Raw genomic sequence first — 15,975 nt, forward strand, 5'->3', positions numbered from 1 at the left:
GATTTTGTAATGTAAAGTCGAAATCAAAATTCCCACCAAAAAATCTCACTCCATTTTGTAGGTTGATAGAGATTGCATGAATTGGTTGTAAGACAAGTCAATTAGGCAATCACTTGTACACTTGACTCTCTATCTTGAACAAACATTATAATTTGATAACTTTTTATGAAACTTTAACATATCGATATCCCTACTAAATAAATGTATAATATGTGACCAAGTTGCTTTCTTAACTAAGTCTCTTAAATAAATAAAAAATTGGGTTGATATATGCAACTACACACAACTTGCATGTCACTTTTCTTCGTAGATGTTCTAGAACTAAGACGTGAAATGGACATTATGCGAAAAATCATGAGTTTAAATTCTGTCGACATCTTCAAAATTCAACCACACACAGTATAGAGTTTATTGAATTTTACCTAACAATTAGCAGGTAAATAAAATTCAGAAATTTACAGAACTATGTATAGCATAGAAGTTACTTTCAAACACTAATGAGTAATGACTAAGCTAAACATATACTATTATAAAGTATTAATGCATAAGTAATTACTCCAAGATATAATATTAAGAATTTGGCCTGGTAATTTCAATAAATAAAGATATGAAACTGTAACTTAGAAAATATGTTACCAGAAATCGACGCCTTTTTTAATCAACAGATAGTTTTAACTTGTAAAATCCGCTCTAATGGTACACCAAAATCGAAAATATGATAGATAATTAGCTTCAATGATACTAAAAAATCAATTCAATTTTTGGTTTATGAGTAGAAAAATATCCCTTTTTGGGTTCATACTAAACCAAAATAGTAGTAATTATTATTATTATTATTATTATTATTATTATATTATTATTTTGTGAGTAAAAAAAGAAATAACATAGAGAATATTTTTTTAAATTTGAGTATAATGTAAATGGTTAGGGAAAAAATCATATTTGGTGTGACATTTACATTAAATTGGGTTTCAGTTTAGTGTAAATGATTGGATTATTAACCATGATAAAATAAATGTTTTTGTTAGTTGGAAAAGGTATTATTAGCATATAAAAGATGGCTTATTGGTCTATAAATAATAAATTTTGGTTGAATTATAATTTAATATTATTAGTATTAAAAATTTTAAAACGTGAGAAATTCAATTTATAATTACTTGGACAATTTTTAGGAAAACGATAGGAAGGGCGAGTTGGACGAGTCAAGAGCGGTGACTCAACTCGGAAGAAAGAAAGAAATGTGTAGAAGAGAAAGACAAGCACGTATTTTGCTCGTTAATGCGTCTATAACATCGAGGATCAATAGCGTTCGGCGGCGGATGGCGGGAACGTTTTTGTACTTGATACTCTGCGGTGGAGTGTCAGCGTCGGTTAATTTGTGAGAAAAGGCGTTCTTCTCTGAAGAAACATGTAATTCCCCTCTCTCTAATGACGCACACTATGTTTATAAAAATTTGTAATGCGGTTTTTTATGTAGTTTGCGAGTGATGGCAATTTTTGATTCAAAGTTGTGGTTTTAAGTTCAATTATGATTTGCGGCTGAAATGGTTGATTTCTAGTTTCGCACTAGCTAGAACTCGGAGACTTGAGTCCGATCAGTTACACTTGAAGGTGCTTGATCAGTTTTGTAAATAATTGTGTTTTCCCTGGGAATTAGGATGATTATTTGCATTACAACATAGCCATAACAGCCTCAAAGAATTCCTATACCCTTGAACAGCTTCTTCAACACATATAGCTCTATGAGTTACGCAAAGGTGCATAGAACGAAAAAGAACATGGTTGCATTTGATGCTAGAGTATCCACTTCATTCTACCCATTTCTATATGTTGTTTGGGACTCTGTGGTCTGTAGCATTGTGAAACTATGGTCATACGAGCAACCAATTCTTCATTTTCTCATCAAACTCTTCATAAGCTTATTATTATACTTACAATTGGATCATAAGATGTTCTCTCGAGTTTTATCAGTTTCAAAAGCGGCAGCATGCTTTGTTAAAACTGATGTACTCATATTATGTGTAAAGTGAAGTTTGGCTGATGACAAAATGTTAGTATTTCGTTATTTGTTCTTGTTTGATTATCTGCTGTCAATTTTGGCACGTGCACGTCCTTTGCAGGTTGCACTCTATGAAAGGCCTGCATTAAGCAAAGGATTTTTACTTCCTGAAGGTATTGCTTCCGAAGGATTTCCTTGTCAACCATTTCTTGCGTGACTTTCTGTGCAACGTGCATGCACTGCCAGCACAGGGAAACCTTCTAAGCAGAAGGCGTGAATTAGTAAAGTTAAGTATGATTACACAAACTGCCTTTGCTGTGTAGTTGGGATTTTGTTTCATCTCCATAATGTCCAACATGATTAGTTTTATTTGATTTAAAGTATGCCATTTACGGTTTCAAGTATGTCGTTGATAGTTGATTAAAATATTCCCTTTACAGTTTCAAGTTTATAGTTGATAGTTTATTGTTACATGTACCTTGTGAAAAACCAATATATTCCCACCAGCAGAGTTTCTCTACGGAATAAAAAGTTCCAGTTGTAGAAAGGATGTGTAATGTATTGACCCCTTTTTGCAGTATATGTGTGTTCCATTGTCATTCTATATCTGTATGACTTATATGTACTGATGATGTTCTCAATTCTTATTATTCTATACAACTGAAATTTTGACTTTTTGTTTTGACTGGTTTTCTCTGTGCTCTGTTTGTTATATTCAGCTCAAGCACGCGTACCTTCATTTCACTGTTGTGTGGGTACCAAACTACCAATGGCACAAGGAACACGGTAATTCCATGTTATGTTAGCATACTGGTTATTGTGGAGCAACTTGGGTTAGATAAAGAACTTATAAAGTTATTTATGCAATCTTATGTGTTTTTAACTTAATTTTTGGTCAAATTCTTTGATCTCAACTTCGTGGATCAGATCTGTTCATAAATCAATGTAACTCGTTATATATTTCGCGATGAAACGAGCATAAATATCATTGCAATGATTACTACTGGCTATATGACTATGCATATAAACTTATGTGGTTTTGGAATGTGTTGATTTATTACTTGTTTGCTCATCATAGTTCTTGAATATGGCCAAGAACCTGGTAGCTTGTGTGCTCATTAGTATGAAGTTAAGTTTGAGGCCCTTCATGAGGAATTCAAACCGTGCTTGAAGTATGTATGCTCCTTCAACAAACATGTAGTATTTTCTAGATTTCTATGTGAGAAGTTGTAACAACTCACAGTTATCCTTCAAAAAAATTATTTTAACGAATACGGATACTACTTTCTACAAATTACTTGCTTGCTTTTGATTTAGTTTGGAGATTCGTAAACTTATGATGTGGAGTAAACAATTGGTGGATTCAGTACTATTTACTCATCAACTGCACTTCTGCAGGTATTGAGTTGATTCTTGGAACTAGACTTGTTGATGTGAAGTAGAAGATATCGCTAACTGCAAAAAGGAGAAACAATAAGATACAAATACTCCATATCATAGTTCATTGTTCTTTCTTCCATTTAAGTTGCATCTGGTTGTTCAAGAATTTGCGAGAATGTATCGTTGAAAAATTGGACCTCAGTTACTCTTATTACATCATGGTCATACATTCAAGTTGTACACCCAATTTCGATTTGTATGGCCTTATGTGGAACAACTTTTACCGATCATGGAGGAACCATTACTTTAATGATGCAAGTCCTTGTCCTAGAATTGCTCTGTTTTGTAAATCTAGTTAGTTTGATAAGCAACAATTCATCAAGATGGGCGTTTGGTCTAGTGGTATGATTCTCGCTTTGGTGCGAGAGGTCCCGAGTTCGATTCTCGGAACGCCCCTTTTTCACGAATTTTTATTTCTGGAAATTTAATTTTGGTAAATTGGATGGTTTGAAATGGTAACTTAGGATAGTCATCAAGTCGCAAACCATTCGATATATATATATATATATATATATATATATATATATATATATATATATAATATATATATATATATAGGGAGATGATCAAAATAAGTATGTGTTTAAATCCAGAAATGCAGACCAAATCTTGGCCCTAGGATTAGATGATCTAATGGTCAATAATTAACCAAAAACACGGAAGGTCATAATTAAGCAATTTTAGGTCATATTATAATATTTGAGTTTAATGTCATGCTAAGATCGTTTTAGGTCATGCTTTGTTAGCATGACCTAAAAATTATCTAATTATGACCTAAAAGTGACCTAATTATGATATTGTTCTGCGTTTCTGTATTTAAATCTAGTTTTGCATAGATCAAAACCCTAATATATATATATAATATATATATATATATATATATATAATATATATATATATATTATATATATATATATAGGGGAGCGTTATTCTCCTTTTCACATCTTAGATCCTTTTTCCTTCTTAATAATACGCGTTAGATCTAAGGCATCAACGGATCAGATTGATTCTATAAAACTGGTTCCGTGTTGCATTATAGAAGGTGGTTGTATGCATTACAGGGTTATTATTGACATTTGACGGAAAAATAACTGCCACATTTTGGTATCTGCGAATAATGCACCACATGGTCACGAGTAATGCATATAATTGACTATATAATGCACAATATGTGAACTGCAATGCATACGAATAAGATGTACCATGTTATGATGTTTGGACACACGTTTCTTGTTTCCCTAAGGGTTTAATAAGCTTAGGGGCTAGGGTATAGTACGTAGACACGTATGTAATCTTCACATGGTAACGAGTAATGGATATAATTGACTATATAATGCACAATTTGTGAACTGCAATCCATACGAACAAGATGTGTTGTGTTATGATGTTTGACACACGTTTCTTGTTTCCCCTAAGGGTTTAATAAGCTTAGGGGCTAGGGTATAGTACGTACGCATTAATAACAAATTATAAAACGATACGAATAATTCACCAAATTGTCACGAGTAATGGATGTTATTAACTATATAATGCACAATATGTGAACTGCAATGCATACGAATAAAATGTACCATGTTATGATGTTTGACACACGTTTCTTGTTTCCCCTAAGGGTTTAATAAGCTTAGGGGCAAGGGTATAGTACGTAGACATTACTAACAAATTGTTGTTATTGGAATATACGTATGTGCATTATTTGGTTTAGGTAGTGCATTATGTAGCTGTTAATTATCATTATCTTAGTATATTATGCATTATTAGAGGTATTGTGTATATGGGTTAATCAACGGATTGAAGATTACATACGTGCATTTAGTAATGTCTACGTACTATACCCTAGCCCCTAAGCTTATTAAACCTTAGGGGAAACAAGAAACGTGTGTCAAACATCATAACATGGTACATCTTATTCGTATGCATTGCAGTTCACATATTGTGCATTATATAGTTAATAACATCCATTACTCGTGACAATTGGTGAATTATTCGTATCGTTTTATAATTTGTTATTAATGCGTACGTACTATACCCTAGCCCCTAAGCTTATTAAACCCTTAGGGGAAACAAGAAACGTGTGTCAAACATCATAACACAGCACATCTTGTTCGTATGCATTGCAGTTCACAAATTGTGCATTATATAGTCAATTATATCCATTACTCGTTACCATGTGAAGATTACATACGTGTATACGTACTATACCCTAGCCGCTAAGCTTATTAAACCCTTAGGGGAAACAAGAAACGTGTGTCCAAACATCATAACATGGTACATCTTATTCGTATGCATTGCAGTTCACATATTGTGCATTATATAGTCAATTATATGCATTACTCGTGGCCATGTGGTGCATTATTCGTAGCGGTTTTCAGCCATTATTAGATTACTATTGTACCCTCATAATGCACAAAATAGGACAAATAATGCAACACGGGATTAATTACCCAATGTTGATCTTGACCGTCCATTTCTCTAATCTAATGGCTGATATTAAGAAGGAAAAAGGAGGAAATATAGGAAAAGGAAATGAATACATCCCTATATATATATATATATATATATACCTATATATATATATATATATAATGAGAGTAGTAACTATTTTGAAGTTTGAAATTGGTCTTTTGCTGCATTTCTGGATTTAAATGCATTTTTATTTTGATATATATATATATATATATAATCCTATATATATATATAAATTTATAAAAAATAAACATATAATCATTACAACACATCTAATTATACACACCTTTTTATTTTCACCTACTCGTGCAATGCACGACCTATGTATATAAGTGCGAGAATCTTTTTCAAGTTTTTAGCGTATATTTTATATAAAAATTAATATTCTGTATAATTATAATTTTGATTACATTTTATTTCATATTAGCATATGGGTCGTATTTGGAAATTAAACATTCAATAAATATTATATACTACCCCGAATGTATCGACAATTATACCTACACCAGTATCGACCCGTCAATATTAAATGCGAGAATTTTTTAAATATTTTATGCACATGGATTTTAACTGGCTACTTATATAGTAGTATTAATTTATAATTTACATATTGATAAAAAAATAAATATTTAAGAAATTTACTATTATTAGTATTTTTTTTACTATGTTATATATATATGGATGAGATCATAATCAATTCAATCTTATCAATCATTGTATTATACACGGAAAATAGATTCTATTTCGAAATAAACGACTATCGACAATCGACCTATACATGTGTCTACCTACCTATTTAAATGCGGGACCTTTCACTATTTTATATTAATGGATGGGATCATAATCAATTCAACCTTATCAATCACTGCATTATATACAAAAATTAGATTCTGTTTCGAATTAATAGGCTATCGACCATTGACCTATGCAGGAATATAACTGTCCATTTTAAGTGTGAAAATCATATAATTGTTTACAACACATCTAATTATACATACATATTTGTTACCACATTCTCGTGCGATGCACGAAAATTAATTTATTTCATGTCTATATTAGTGCGAGAATCTTTTTCATGTTTTTAGAGCGTAGTTTTTTATATACAATTATGACTTTAGTTACATTTTATTTCATATTAACAGATGTGTCGTATCTGGAAATTAAGCGTTCTATATATATTTGGTATTATCTCGAATATATCGACAATCATACCTACACCAGTATCGACCTGTTATATTAAACGCGGGATTTGTTTCATATATTAATGAGCATGATTGACTAATATATCAATTTATTATTTATAGTATAGTACAATACATTTAATTATACACATAACTATTACAACACATCTAATTATATAACCTTTTTGTTTCCATATACTCGTGCAATGAACGAACATTAATTTATTCTTTGTCTATATAAGTGCGAGAATATTTTTCATGTTTTAACGCGTAGTTTTGTCGTATAAAATAAATATTCTATACAATTATAATTCCGATTACCTTTTATTTCATATTGACAGATGGGTCACATCTGGAAATTAAACATCTAGTAAAAATCAGGTATCACCTCGAATGTATCGCCAATCGCACCTTCACCGGTATTTACATACACTAGTATCGACTTATCAATTTTAAAATGTGAGAATCTTTTTAACAATTTTTGTATTTAGTTTTAATACCGTGTACTAATAGTTCATATAATAATAATAATAATAAATTAAGAATCAAATTAAATATTCTTTATAATTATAATTCTGACTACCTTTTATTTCATATTAACAAATGGGTCATATCTGGAAATTAAACGCCCAATAAATATCAGCTACTACCTTGAATGCATTGCCGATCGCATCTACACCGGTATTGACCTACACAGTATCGACCTGTCAAATTTAAAATGTTAGAATCTTTTTAACAATTTTTTGCACTTAGTTTTAATACAGGGCACTAATAATTCATAATTTACATGATAATGAAGTGTAAATAATAATTAAAAAATTAGTTGTCTAATTATAATTCTGATTACTTTTTATTATATTAACAAACAAGTCTTATCTTGATATTAAAATTCCAATAAATATCGGGTATTACCTCGAATGTATCGCAAGTCGCACACCGGTATCGACCTACACCCATTTTAAAATGTGAGAATCTTTTTAAGTTAATTTAAGTACTATAATTTACATACTAAAATAAAATTATCTCCGTTCCTGAAAGTTTGTCCCATTTTTTTATTTCCGTCCGTCCCTAAAGTTTGTCCCATTTTTTCAACTCACTTTGTATTACATTTTTTTAAACCTGTATCGGGTCAGGCGACAAAGGTAGTAAAAAATAAATCCAATTTCACCCGGAAACCTGCCACGTCGGAACGTCCGGTCACCTGCATAACGAAAACTCAACACACGAAAACGCCAAACCGGCAGCTGTCAGTTACATCTCTTAAACGCCATTCATCTAACCCACTCTCAACAAAGTCGACGTAATAGCACGCGCTTCTTCCAGCTTCCACATCAGCAGTATCTCTCCATTAAAGGGAGTAGAATCCAATCTCCCCACTCTCGCGATTGAAATGGGTGGCTAATTATGCAGCTCAGCATCGGCGATTCGAAACACATCATTTCCATGGGAAAGAGTCTATAAAAGCTTAATTCATTTACTTCCCTCTCATAATATTTCTCTTAAATTTCTTCTATTTTCAGTTTTCTGCTTAAAAAAGAATTCTTCTCTACAAACCACTGATTCACTTCCCAGAAACCCTAGCTCTCGTCGCGTAGAGAGACCAAATTTCTGTCCTTTTTTCGCCTTTGCTGGTGAATTTTCAAGGATTTCGAGCTTCCCGAAGAAAATCGGCGTGTGCATTGTTCTTTGGTGAGCTCCTCTGCTTCTTCTACTGATTCTGTTGTTTCTAACGTTTTTACTTCGTTTTTTTGGGATAAAGATGGTGTTTGATTCACAGTTTATGCAGCGCAAAGGTGTACGGAAAACCATGGATTTGATGTTTGCTTTGTTTCCGTCAAAATTTTCTTGTGATTTTTCTAACCGTGTCGCCGCGTTCTTGCTTATAGGGAACTTTTAATTGTTAGTATTTTTCTATTCTACGTAACTGATCACTGTTGTTTATATATAGGAGTATGTGATTATTTGCATTTGGTGTTTAATTTTATTTTGATGATTTTTTAGTCGGTGAATTAGTAATATTGCTTGCGATTTTCCAATGTTTGGTTTAGCAGTTGGTTTTTCTTATATTTTGCGGTTAGTTTTTCTTTAATTAGCCGATTATTTTAGTTGATACGTTATTTGCATTTGGTGTTTACTTTTTCTAGATGATTTTTTGGTCGTTAAATTCGTAAATGTAGCCTGCGATTTTGCAATGTTTTTGTTTATCAGTTGTTTTATCGATAAATTGCGGTTGGTTTTTCATTAATTAGCCGATTATTTTAGTTGATACTTTACTGATTACACCTTTAATGAGTTCCCTTATTATACTTCAATTAATTTTTTTGACAGCTATTAATATTGCTATAATTTCGTTGCAGGAAACGTAGGGGGCTTACCTTTGTTATAATAGTGTTTATACATTAATTATGAGTAGCAAAGATTCTCAGAATATAATTGGCGGGTCGGGCCCTAAGCCCGAAATCAACCGGGCTGGGCCATTGGTAGCAATGAAAGATCATGGTGGCTCTGCCGCAGCAGCAGCAGCAGCTAAAGTTAATACAGAGAGACGATTGATCAGCTTGAATGGTAATGGCAATGTGGAACGGGTGGGATATGGAAGGTGGAATGGTGAGCTGCTGGAGGATCAAGATCACGGCTTTCGAGCTGGGGACCTTGTGTGGGCGAAGATAAAGAGCCAACCATGGTGGCCGGCTCAGGTTTACGACCCAAGGGATGCCTCGGAGCTCGCTCTGAAGCATAGCCGAGAGGGCTGTGTGCTCGTGTGCTTTTTTGATGATGGTTCTTGCTCGTGGTGCTTGCCCCTGCAGCTAGTACCTTTAGTCGAGAATCTTGACAGGATGTGGAGTGAGAGGCCTTCGAGGAGCTTTGAGCAGGCGGTTCATAGGGCGTTCGATGAGATAGGGAGGCTTATGGAGTTAAAGATCTTGTGCAGGTGCATATCGTTGGAGATAAGGGGTGATCTTGCTAGGCCTATGGCGATGAATGTTGGTGTCAAGGCGGGGTTGCTTGTGCCAGAGGTGGGCATTGACCGTCTTCCTATCCCAGAATACGAGCCTGCTGATATACGTGCAAAACTGGTGGGATTCGCGAGGACTGCCTCCTTTGACAGTGTGCTTGATCTTACAGTCTTGAGGAGCTGGATATCTGCGTATTCGTATGCAGAATGTGGTGGTAGGCGGCTTGCTGTGTATAGTGAGCCCATTTTAATTGAAGGGTTGGAAGATAGTAGAGTAGTGAACCCCTTCTATTCCCCCGACACCCCCGAAGATGTTAAGGTCTACCGAAGAAAGAGACTGAGAACTGCCGCTGAGCTTATGGAATTGCAGAAGCTTGCTATTGGTGGTGGATTTAAAGATGATAATTTGGTAGTGAAACAACCAAATGAAGTTGAAGATTCTACTGCAAGGGAGAGGAAGAAGAGCAAGTATCTGTCTCCTCCTTATACGAATCTGAATGGGATGGGCTATAAGCCCTGGTTCGAGATGAGGAAGTACACAAAAGATAAAGAATCTTCTTCATTTTCATTTCTTGAGGAGCTGGATGATGAGAAGACCTCTGAGAAAGATATAATGACTTCTCTGGCATCAGATGTTGAAGTAGAGGTGAATGAACTGATGCTGAGGTAAAATCTGCGGCTGTTGATCGTTCCAACCTGAGAAATGAGGGCCATCTCGATTCCATCTGCAGGTTCGCCTCAGCATACAGAAGTTCGACCTACCTGCACGGCTCCCACTTCAAAACGTACCACATGCAAGAAAGTGAGCCGTAAGAGAAAGAAGCTCACCTGCAGCCCCAAGGTTTTGAGATTGACTGCGCCTGCAGACGAGCCAACAGATAGTCTCGTGTTGGATGCTAGACTGATCAGGAAGAGGGTCGACTCGATGACTAAGATGTTGGAAAGCTGTGTCTCGAAAGCCTCATCAGACCACAAAGCTCGGCTAAGAGAAGAGATGAAATGTCTGATCGAGAAGGTGGCGGCGGCGAGCGATAAGGTAAGGTTGATGGCTGAGAAGAGCTCCTCTTGAATGAAGATTGGTAGCCTAGTTTTGCAGATTTGCTTTAATGAGAATTTTGAAATGTTTCTGAATGATTCTATAACATTTTTTGGTGGGGGAAAACAGTTTATGTTTATAGTACTCAACAACTGACCTTATTTAGAAACAATATATTAATCTTGTCATGAATCTATGGACTGTGATGATTTTGCATTTCATTTTTTGTTGATTTTGTGTGTGTATTCAGAATGTGTTGATTGTTTTTATGTTTCTTCAGAGTTTTGATGATTTTCATCTTATTTATTGAGAGCTAGTAACCTTATTTTTGGGTCTCTTTGTTGAACTTTTGGAACTGCATGTGCATCAATCTTGCTAAATTCATTTATTTTAGATGTATTTGTGTCATGTATATATAGATGTGTGTGTGTGTGCATGCAAATTCTATTAAATGAGTGTTTTGGAACAAGATACGATTAATAAACTAATACTAATGAATTAAATATTTAGTTTGTAGTATAATTCAAATGTAATTATAATTCGGCATGCACTGATTGATTATTTTATAATTATTTTTTTCAATCGATTATGTATGAACTTCCGAAAAATACCATCACAACTTTTTTCAAGGCGGCACTCACAAAAATTATTATTGATTCTATTTATCCACAACTTTATAAGTTCTACTATAGTTTTACATGTTTCCAAAAAATAACTCTGAGTATTTTATAATTTTTGACATTTTAATTTAAAATTTTTTATATACCACAATTAATCAATCAAAATATAAACTAAACAATCAAATGCTACTCAGTCTCTCCCAAACGAAATGCAGCTTAATATTTTCTTGAGTTTGACTACTTCACCAAAAATCAGAAACAAAAAATAGAAAGAAATAAAAATGAAAAACAATAAAAAAAATAGGAGTATTAAACTTAATGAAATGGGGTCTAAGGGGCTGTGAAAGCCCAGTTATATATTAGACATGGGCCCATTCCTTTGTACCAGTTAATATAACGTGTTTGAATAAAAATAGATTAAATTCATCCAACAAAAAAAACTAACTCTTTCTCACCGCCTACTTAATAACTGAGCCGTTCATAACACATTATTCTTCATTTAATTGAATTTATATCGAATTCTAAAAGTTGCACCTGAGACTGTGACCGACTCACCTACAAACATTAAATCGATTTGAGTATGAATTCAATTCCAAGATGACCACAAATGGCACTAACTATAACATGCAAATACTAATAAATACCTGCAAAAATTATGCTTTTTATTGATTAACAAAATACAAAGAGTTCAAGGCACATAAAATTTAGCTTATAATAAGAACATTCATATACAAATTAATAATAAAAAAGAAGTGCGACAGTTTACCTGTAATGACATCATTGAATAAATTTAAACACAATCATAACCTGTTAAAATTATGCATAAACACTTGACATAGCTTACAAGAAAGGCGCTTGTGTGTGTCTGTTGGTTTCGTGATAGACTTGGCAATGCTCGAATTCACTGTGACGCAATCGTTAAATTTCTGTTTATTTATCAATATAAAATAGTATAAAATAAAAAAGGCATAGCTTGTGAAATGAAGGGGCAAAATAGACAATCACAAAGAATATTCCATCTACATATATTTTGGTCCCGTTTAATTGGCAAAGAGTGAAGTTCTTAAAAACACTTATCATTTTTACGGACAAATTAAAGAGAATAAAAGTTAGAATTGTGATAACTTATGTAGCTAAGGAATTGGATTAATTTTCTTATTTTTTAATAATCAAACCCACACATAATTATATTAATAGTGAATCAAATTAGATTCCATATTTGGTGATAATTAAGCTAAAGACAACACATAATTACCTCAATTGCCCTTTTTGTAGTAATTAATTCCAGCAGAAGAAATCCTCCCAAAACCCAAGTGGCCAATCTCCGCCAGCTCAATCCACAACTCCTCCGCGCTTACACACTCTCCGGCGGCCTCGATTTCAAGCATCCCTTCGTCGCACTTCCTCTCCACCTCCACCCGCCGCCGGCTCCTCCGCAGGCGCCGCCGCGCCACCGCCCACGGCAGCTTCACGAACGCCAGCACGAAGCAGTTCACCACCGCGCACGGGCAGCAGCACAGCGCCACGCAGTCGCCGATCGCCCGCGCCGCACACGACTTCCCCGTGCACGTCACCCGCCCTCCGCCGCCGTCCTCCTCCGCTCCGGCGCGGCGGTGGGGCGGCGATGGATTGCGGTGGTCGTCCATTTGTCTACTTCTCAATTGATCCTAATTTGAAGAATTTTGAAATTGGATGAACAATCGAGCTCGGATTTCTCTCTCTAAAGTCTAAATGCGTATGAAGAAGATGTGAGTCTAAATATATTAATTGCGTTAACGTGCCAAATATGGTGCTTTCCCATGCAATTATATTTTGTTTCCTTTTTTTGAAAAATGATGTGTGCCTAATTTTGCATTAATTATTACTATCATACTTATGTAGCGATATTAATAAGCATTTGACGTATAATATACATCTCAATTAAATATAAATAGATAAAATAATAATCCACCGATTTTCTATGAACTAGGAGTACAATTTTTTTATGCATGCCAGTAATCCACAGAGAAAGATGAGCTTATAAGAAACACCTAAAATTGAAATGATTAAAACACTTGAAAAAACTAAATCTGTGTAATTTATTTTGAAAAAACTCTCCTATCAATATTTAAGAATGATTTGATAGTTACCAATGACAAAAACGTTTTGGTACATATAAATGTCCAAATGCTAATATACCAATTAATTAGTTCATCTTTTCTTTTTAAACTTGCGTACTTTTCTGATTTTACATGTTTATCAATATTAGGTAGGGAAAAACAAAATGAAGTGCATAATATTTTGTTGTCAGTAATATCTCAGACTAATGGAAATAATCACCTATATAGGTATAAATAGATATGTTAAATAATGTTTAGGAAAGTTGGTATTCCGTATTCCACTAATTAATATCTCCACTAATTACCTTAGAACAATATATTGACGTCTCATAAAATACTTTTTGGGGAAAAGAGGAGGATTTCTTATTATGAAATGAACAATCACAACAAAGTACTATATGTAATCCATTATTTCATTCTATATTAAGGAAATAAATTAACCTAAAATCATCATAATAACCCCAACCTACAAGTCTACAATCTGCTTAGCTAGAAAAGCCAAGAAGTGAGTTTTATAATCATAATTTGTTAAAAAAAATACTCTATAATTATATTTATAATAATGTGAGTTTTGCCTTTAATTTCAACCATGTAACTTCTACCTTTTAAAGCGTATTTGTAACATAAAATCATCAAAATAACCCCAAAAAAGAAAAAACCTATGGCTATACATGTATATAATTCTATGATGATCTAATGTGAATAGTATATCACATTAAAATTATAACAAATTAGTAAAGCGTGAAAAATATTCTAAAAAATATATGGTGTAGGGGTGATTAACAATAGTAGGGTAGTTATATTTTGCCTGAAAAATGAAAGAAGAAGATTTTGAGGAATATGAGAAACGATACAAAGAGACACAGAGGTAGAAACAAAAATTGTCTTCCATTGGAATGTCAGTAAGTTTCTTCTGTCAATGTAATACAAAAAGCTTTTCAAACTGATTCTTATTTTGTCTTTGCCAAAACATATATATTTTGATTTTTTGGGACTACAAATTATTGCTCTCTTTTTGTCATTACAAAACATATATTTTTCACTTAAAACAAAAAATTGCAGTTTCACTCTTCATGCAAGGTGAAATCCATCGTTATGGTATGTGTGGAAATGTTTAATTGAAATAGTATACTAATTACATGTTCCTATATAGAGAAAAATCGGAAAATATGCAAGAAATTGACTTTAGAAATAAAATTCTATTCGAAATGTAGTATCAGTTTTATTCAATTATTCACCTAAATTCATCAGTGTTCATAATTTGGTAAGTTAATCCAATTCCACAAATGAACTGTTAATTTAGGACCTAAGAGAAATTTGTTATCAGTTCAGGGGCAAATTGAATGACTGTAATTATAATTTTTAGAATTTCAAACATTTTTTAGTATTTAAATATAGTTAATGAGTTTTCATTACACTGAGTTGACCATGTATTCAATAGATTTCATGAAATTTAATTAGAAGTGAGTAAAAGCGAAAATGGATTAGAAGGATAATTTCTTTCAATCAAACGCTAATATCAACTTTAAAAGTGCTAAACTTTAGATACTATATGAAAGTAGATTTCCAAGAGCCGTTCAAACTTAGTAAATAATAATACTGCTTATTATTAATGAATATGTTAGAAACAGCTATTTAAGTGTAAGGAAATAAGCAAGAAGTTAGATAGATAGATAGATAAAATTGCTACAACAAGCTCTAAATTCGAGTACCTGCGTTAAAATTAAATAAAGCATTCTCAAAGTATTAACACTATTCAGTGTTGACAATTCCTAAAACTTTTAATGCGTAATTGCTTATACAATTTTAATATATCCACTTTAATGCTCAATAAAGGTTATCGAAAAATAGAATCAGAAAAAGGGGAAACAAATGTGTTTTTTTCTCTTCGAATACTCTTTTCTCTTCTTTATGTTTTTCAAATAAACACTCTCAATTTCTATTTCTAGCTTCACAGTCAACGAAATTAACTCTACTCACAACATATTATATTGCTTGTTCAAATTACTACTATGATTTAAATAAAAGGCATATTGAAGATAAATATATATAAAAAAACAAACATACCTCACCTATTCCAGCTTGTGCATACTGCAATGTGTGTTGCGTGTGTGCTTGTGCGAGCATTGCGTGTCCGTCCGTAAGAGCACGTTCAACCAATGGCGAAGCCAGAAGTTT

The 15,975-nt window shown here is 33.2% G+C and overlaps 2 protein-coding genes and 1 long non-coding RNA gene across 3 annotated transcripts; 2 read left to right on the forward strand and 1 right to left on the reverse strand.

The window, feature by feature from the left end:
* Nucleotides 1-1,201: 1,201 nt before the first annotated feature.
* LOC121788517 lies at nucleotides 1,202-3,590 on the forward strand. Its single transcript, XR_006047865.1, has 3 exons — nucleotides 1,202-1,410; nucleotides 2,121-2,785; nucleotides 3,398-3,590. It is a non-coding gene; the product is annotated as an uncharacterized LOC121788517 (long non-coding RNA).
* Nucleotides 3,591-8,602: 5,012 nt separating this feature from the next.
* Nucleotides 8,603-10,732, forward strand: LOC121788519. Its single transcript, XM_042187173.1, has 2 exons — nucleotides 8,603-8,775; nucleotides 9,444-10,732. The coding sequence occupies exon 2, from the start codon at nucleotides 9,492-9,494 to the stop codon at nucleotides 10,710-10,712; it is 1,221 nt and encodes a 406-aa protein (XP_042043107.1). The 5' UTR covers nucleotides 8,603-8,775; nucleotides 9,444-9,491; the 3' UTR covers nucleotides 10,713-10,732.
* Nucleotides 10,733-12,954: 2,222 nt separating this feature from the next.
* LOC121788520 lies at nucleotides 12,955-13,344 on the reverse strand. Its single transcript, XM_042187174.1, has one exon. It carries the CDS (start codon nucleotides 13,342-13,344, stop codon nucleotides 12,955-12,957), a length of 390 nt encoding a protein of 129 aa, XP_042043108.1.
* Between the last annotated feature and the right edge of the window lie 2,631 nt (nucleotides 13,345-15,975).

Source organism: Salvia splendens, unplaced genomic scaffold, assembly GCF_004379255.2.
Source record: "Salvia splendens isolate huo1 unplaced genomic scaffold, SspV2 ctg1064, whole genome shotgun sequence".
NCBI classification, from domain to species: Eukaryota; Viridiplantae; Streptophyta; class Magnoliopsida; order Lamiales; family Lamiaceae; genus Salvia; species Salvia splendens.

What these genes read in the sequence shown, in the direction of transcription:
- LOC121788520 (XM_042187174.1), bottom strand. Translation starts at nt 13,344, where the DNA reads ATGGACGACCACCGCAATCCATCGCCGCCCCACCGCCGCGCCGGAGCG.
- LOC121788519 (XM_042187173.1), top strand. Translation starts at nt 9,492, where the DNA reads ATGAGTAGCAAAGATTCTCAGAATATAATTGGCGGGTCGGGCCCTAAG.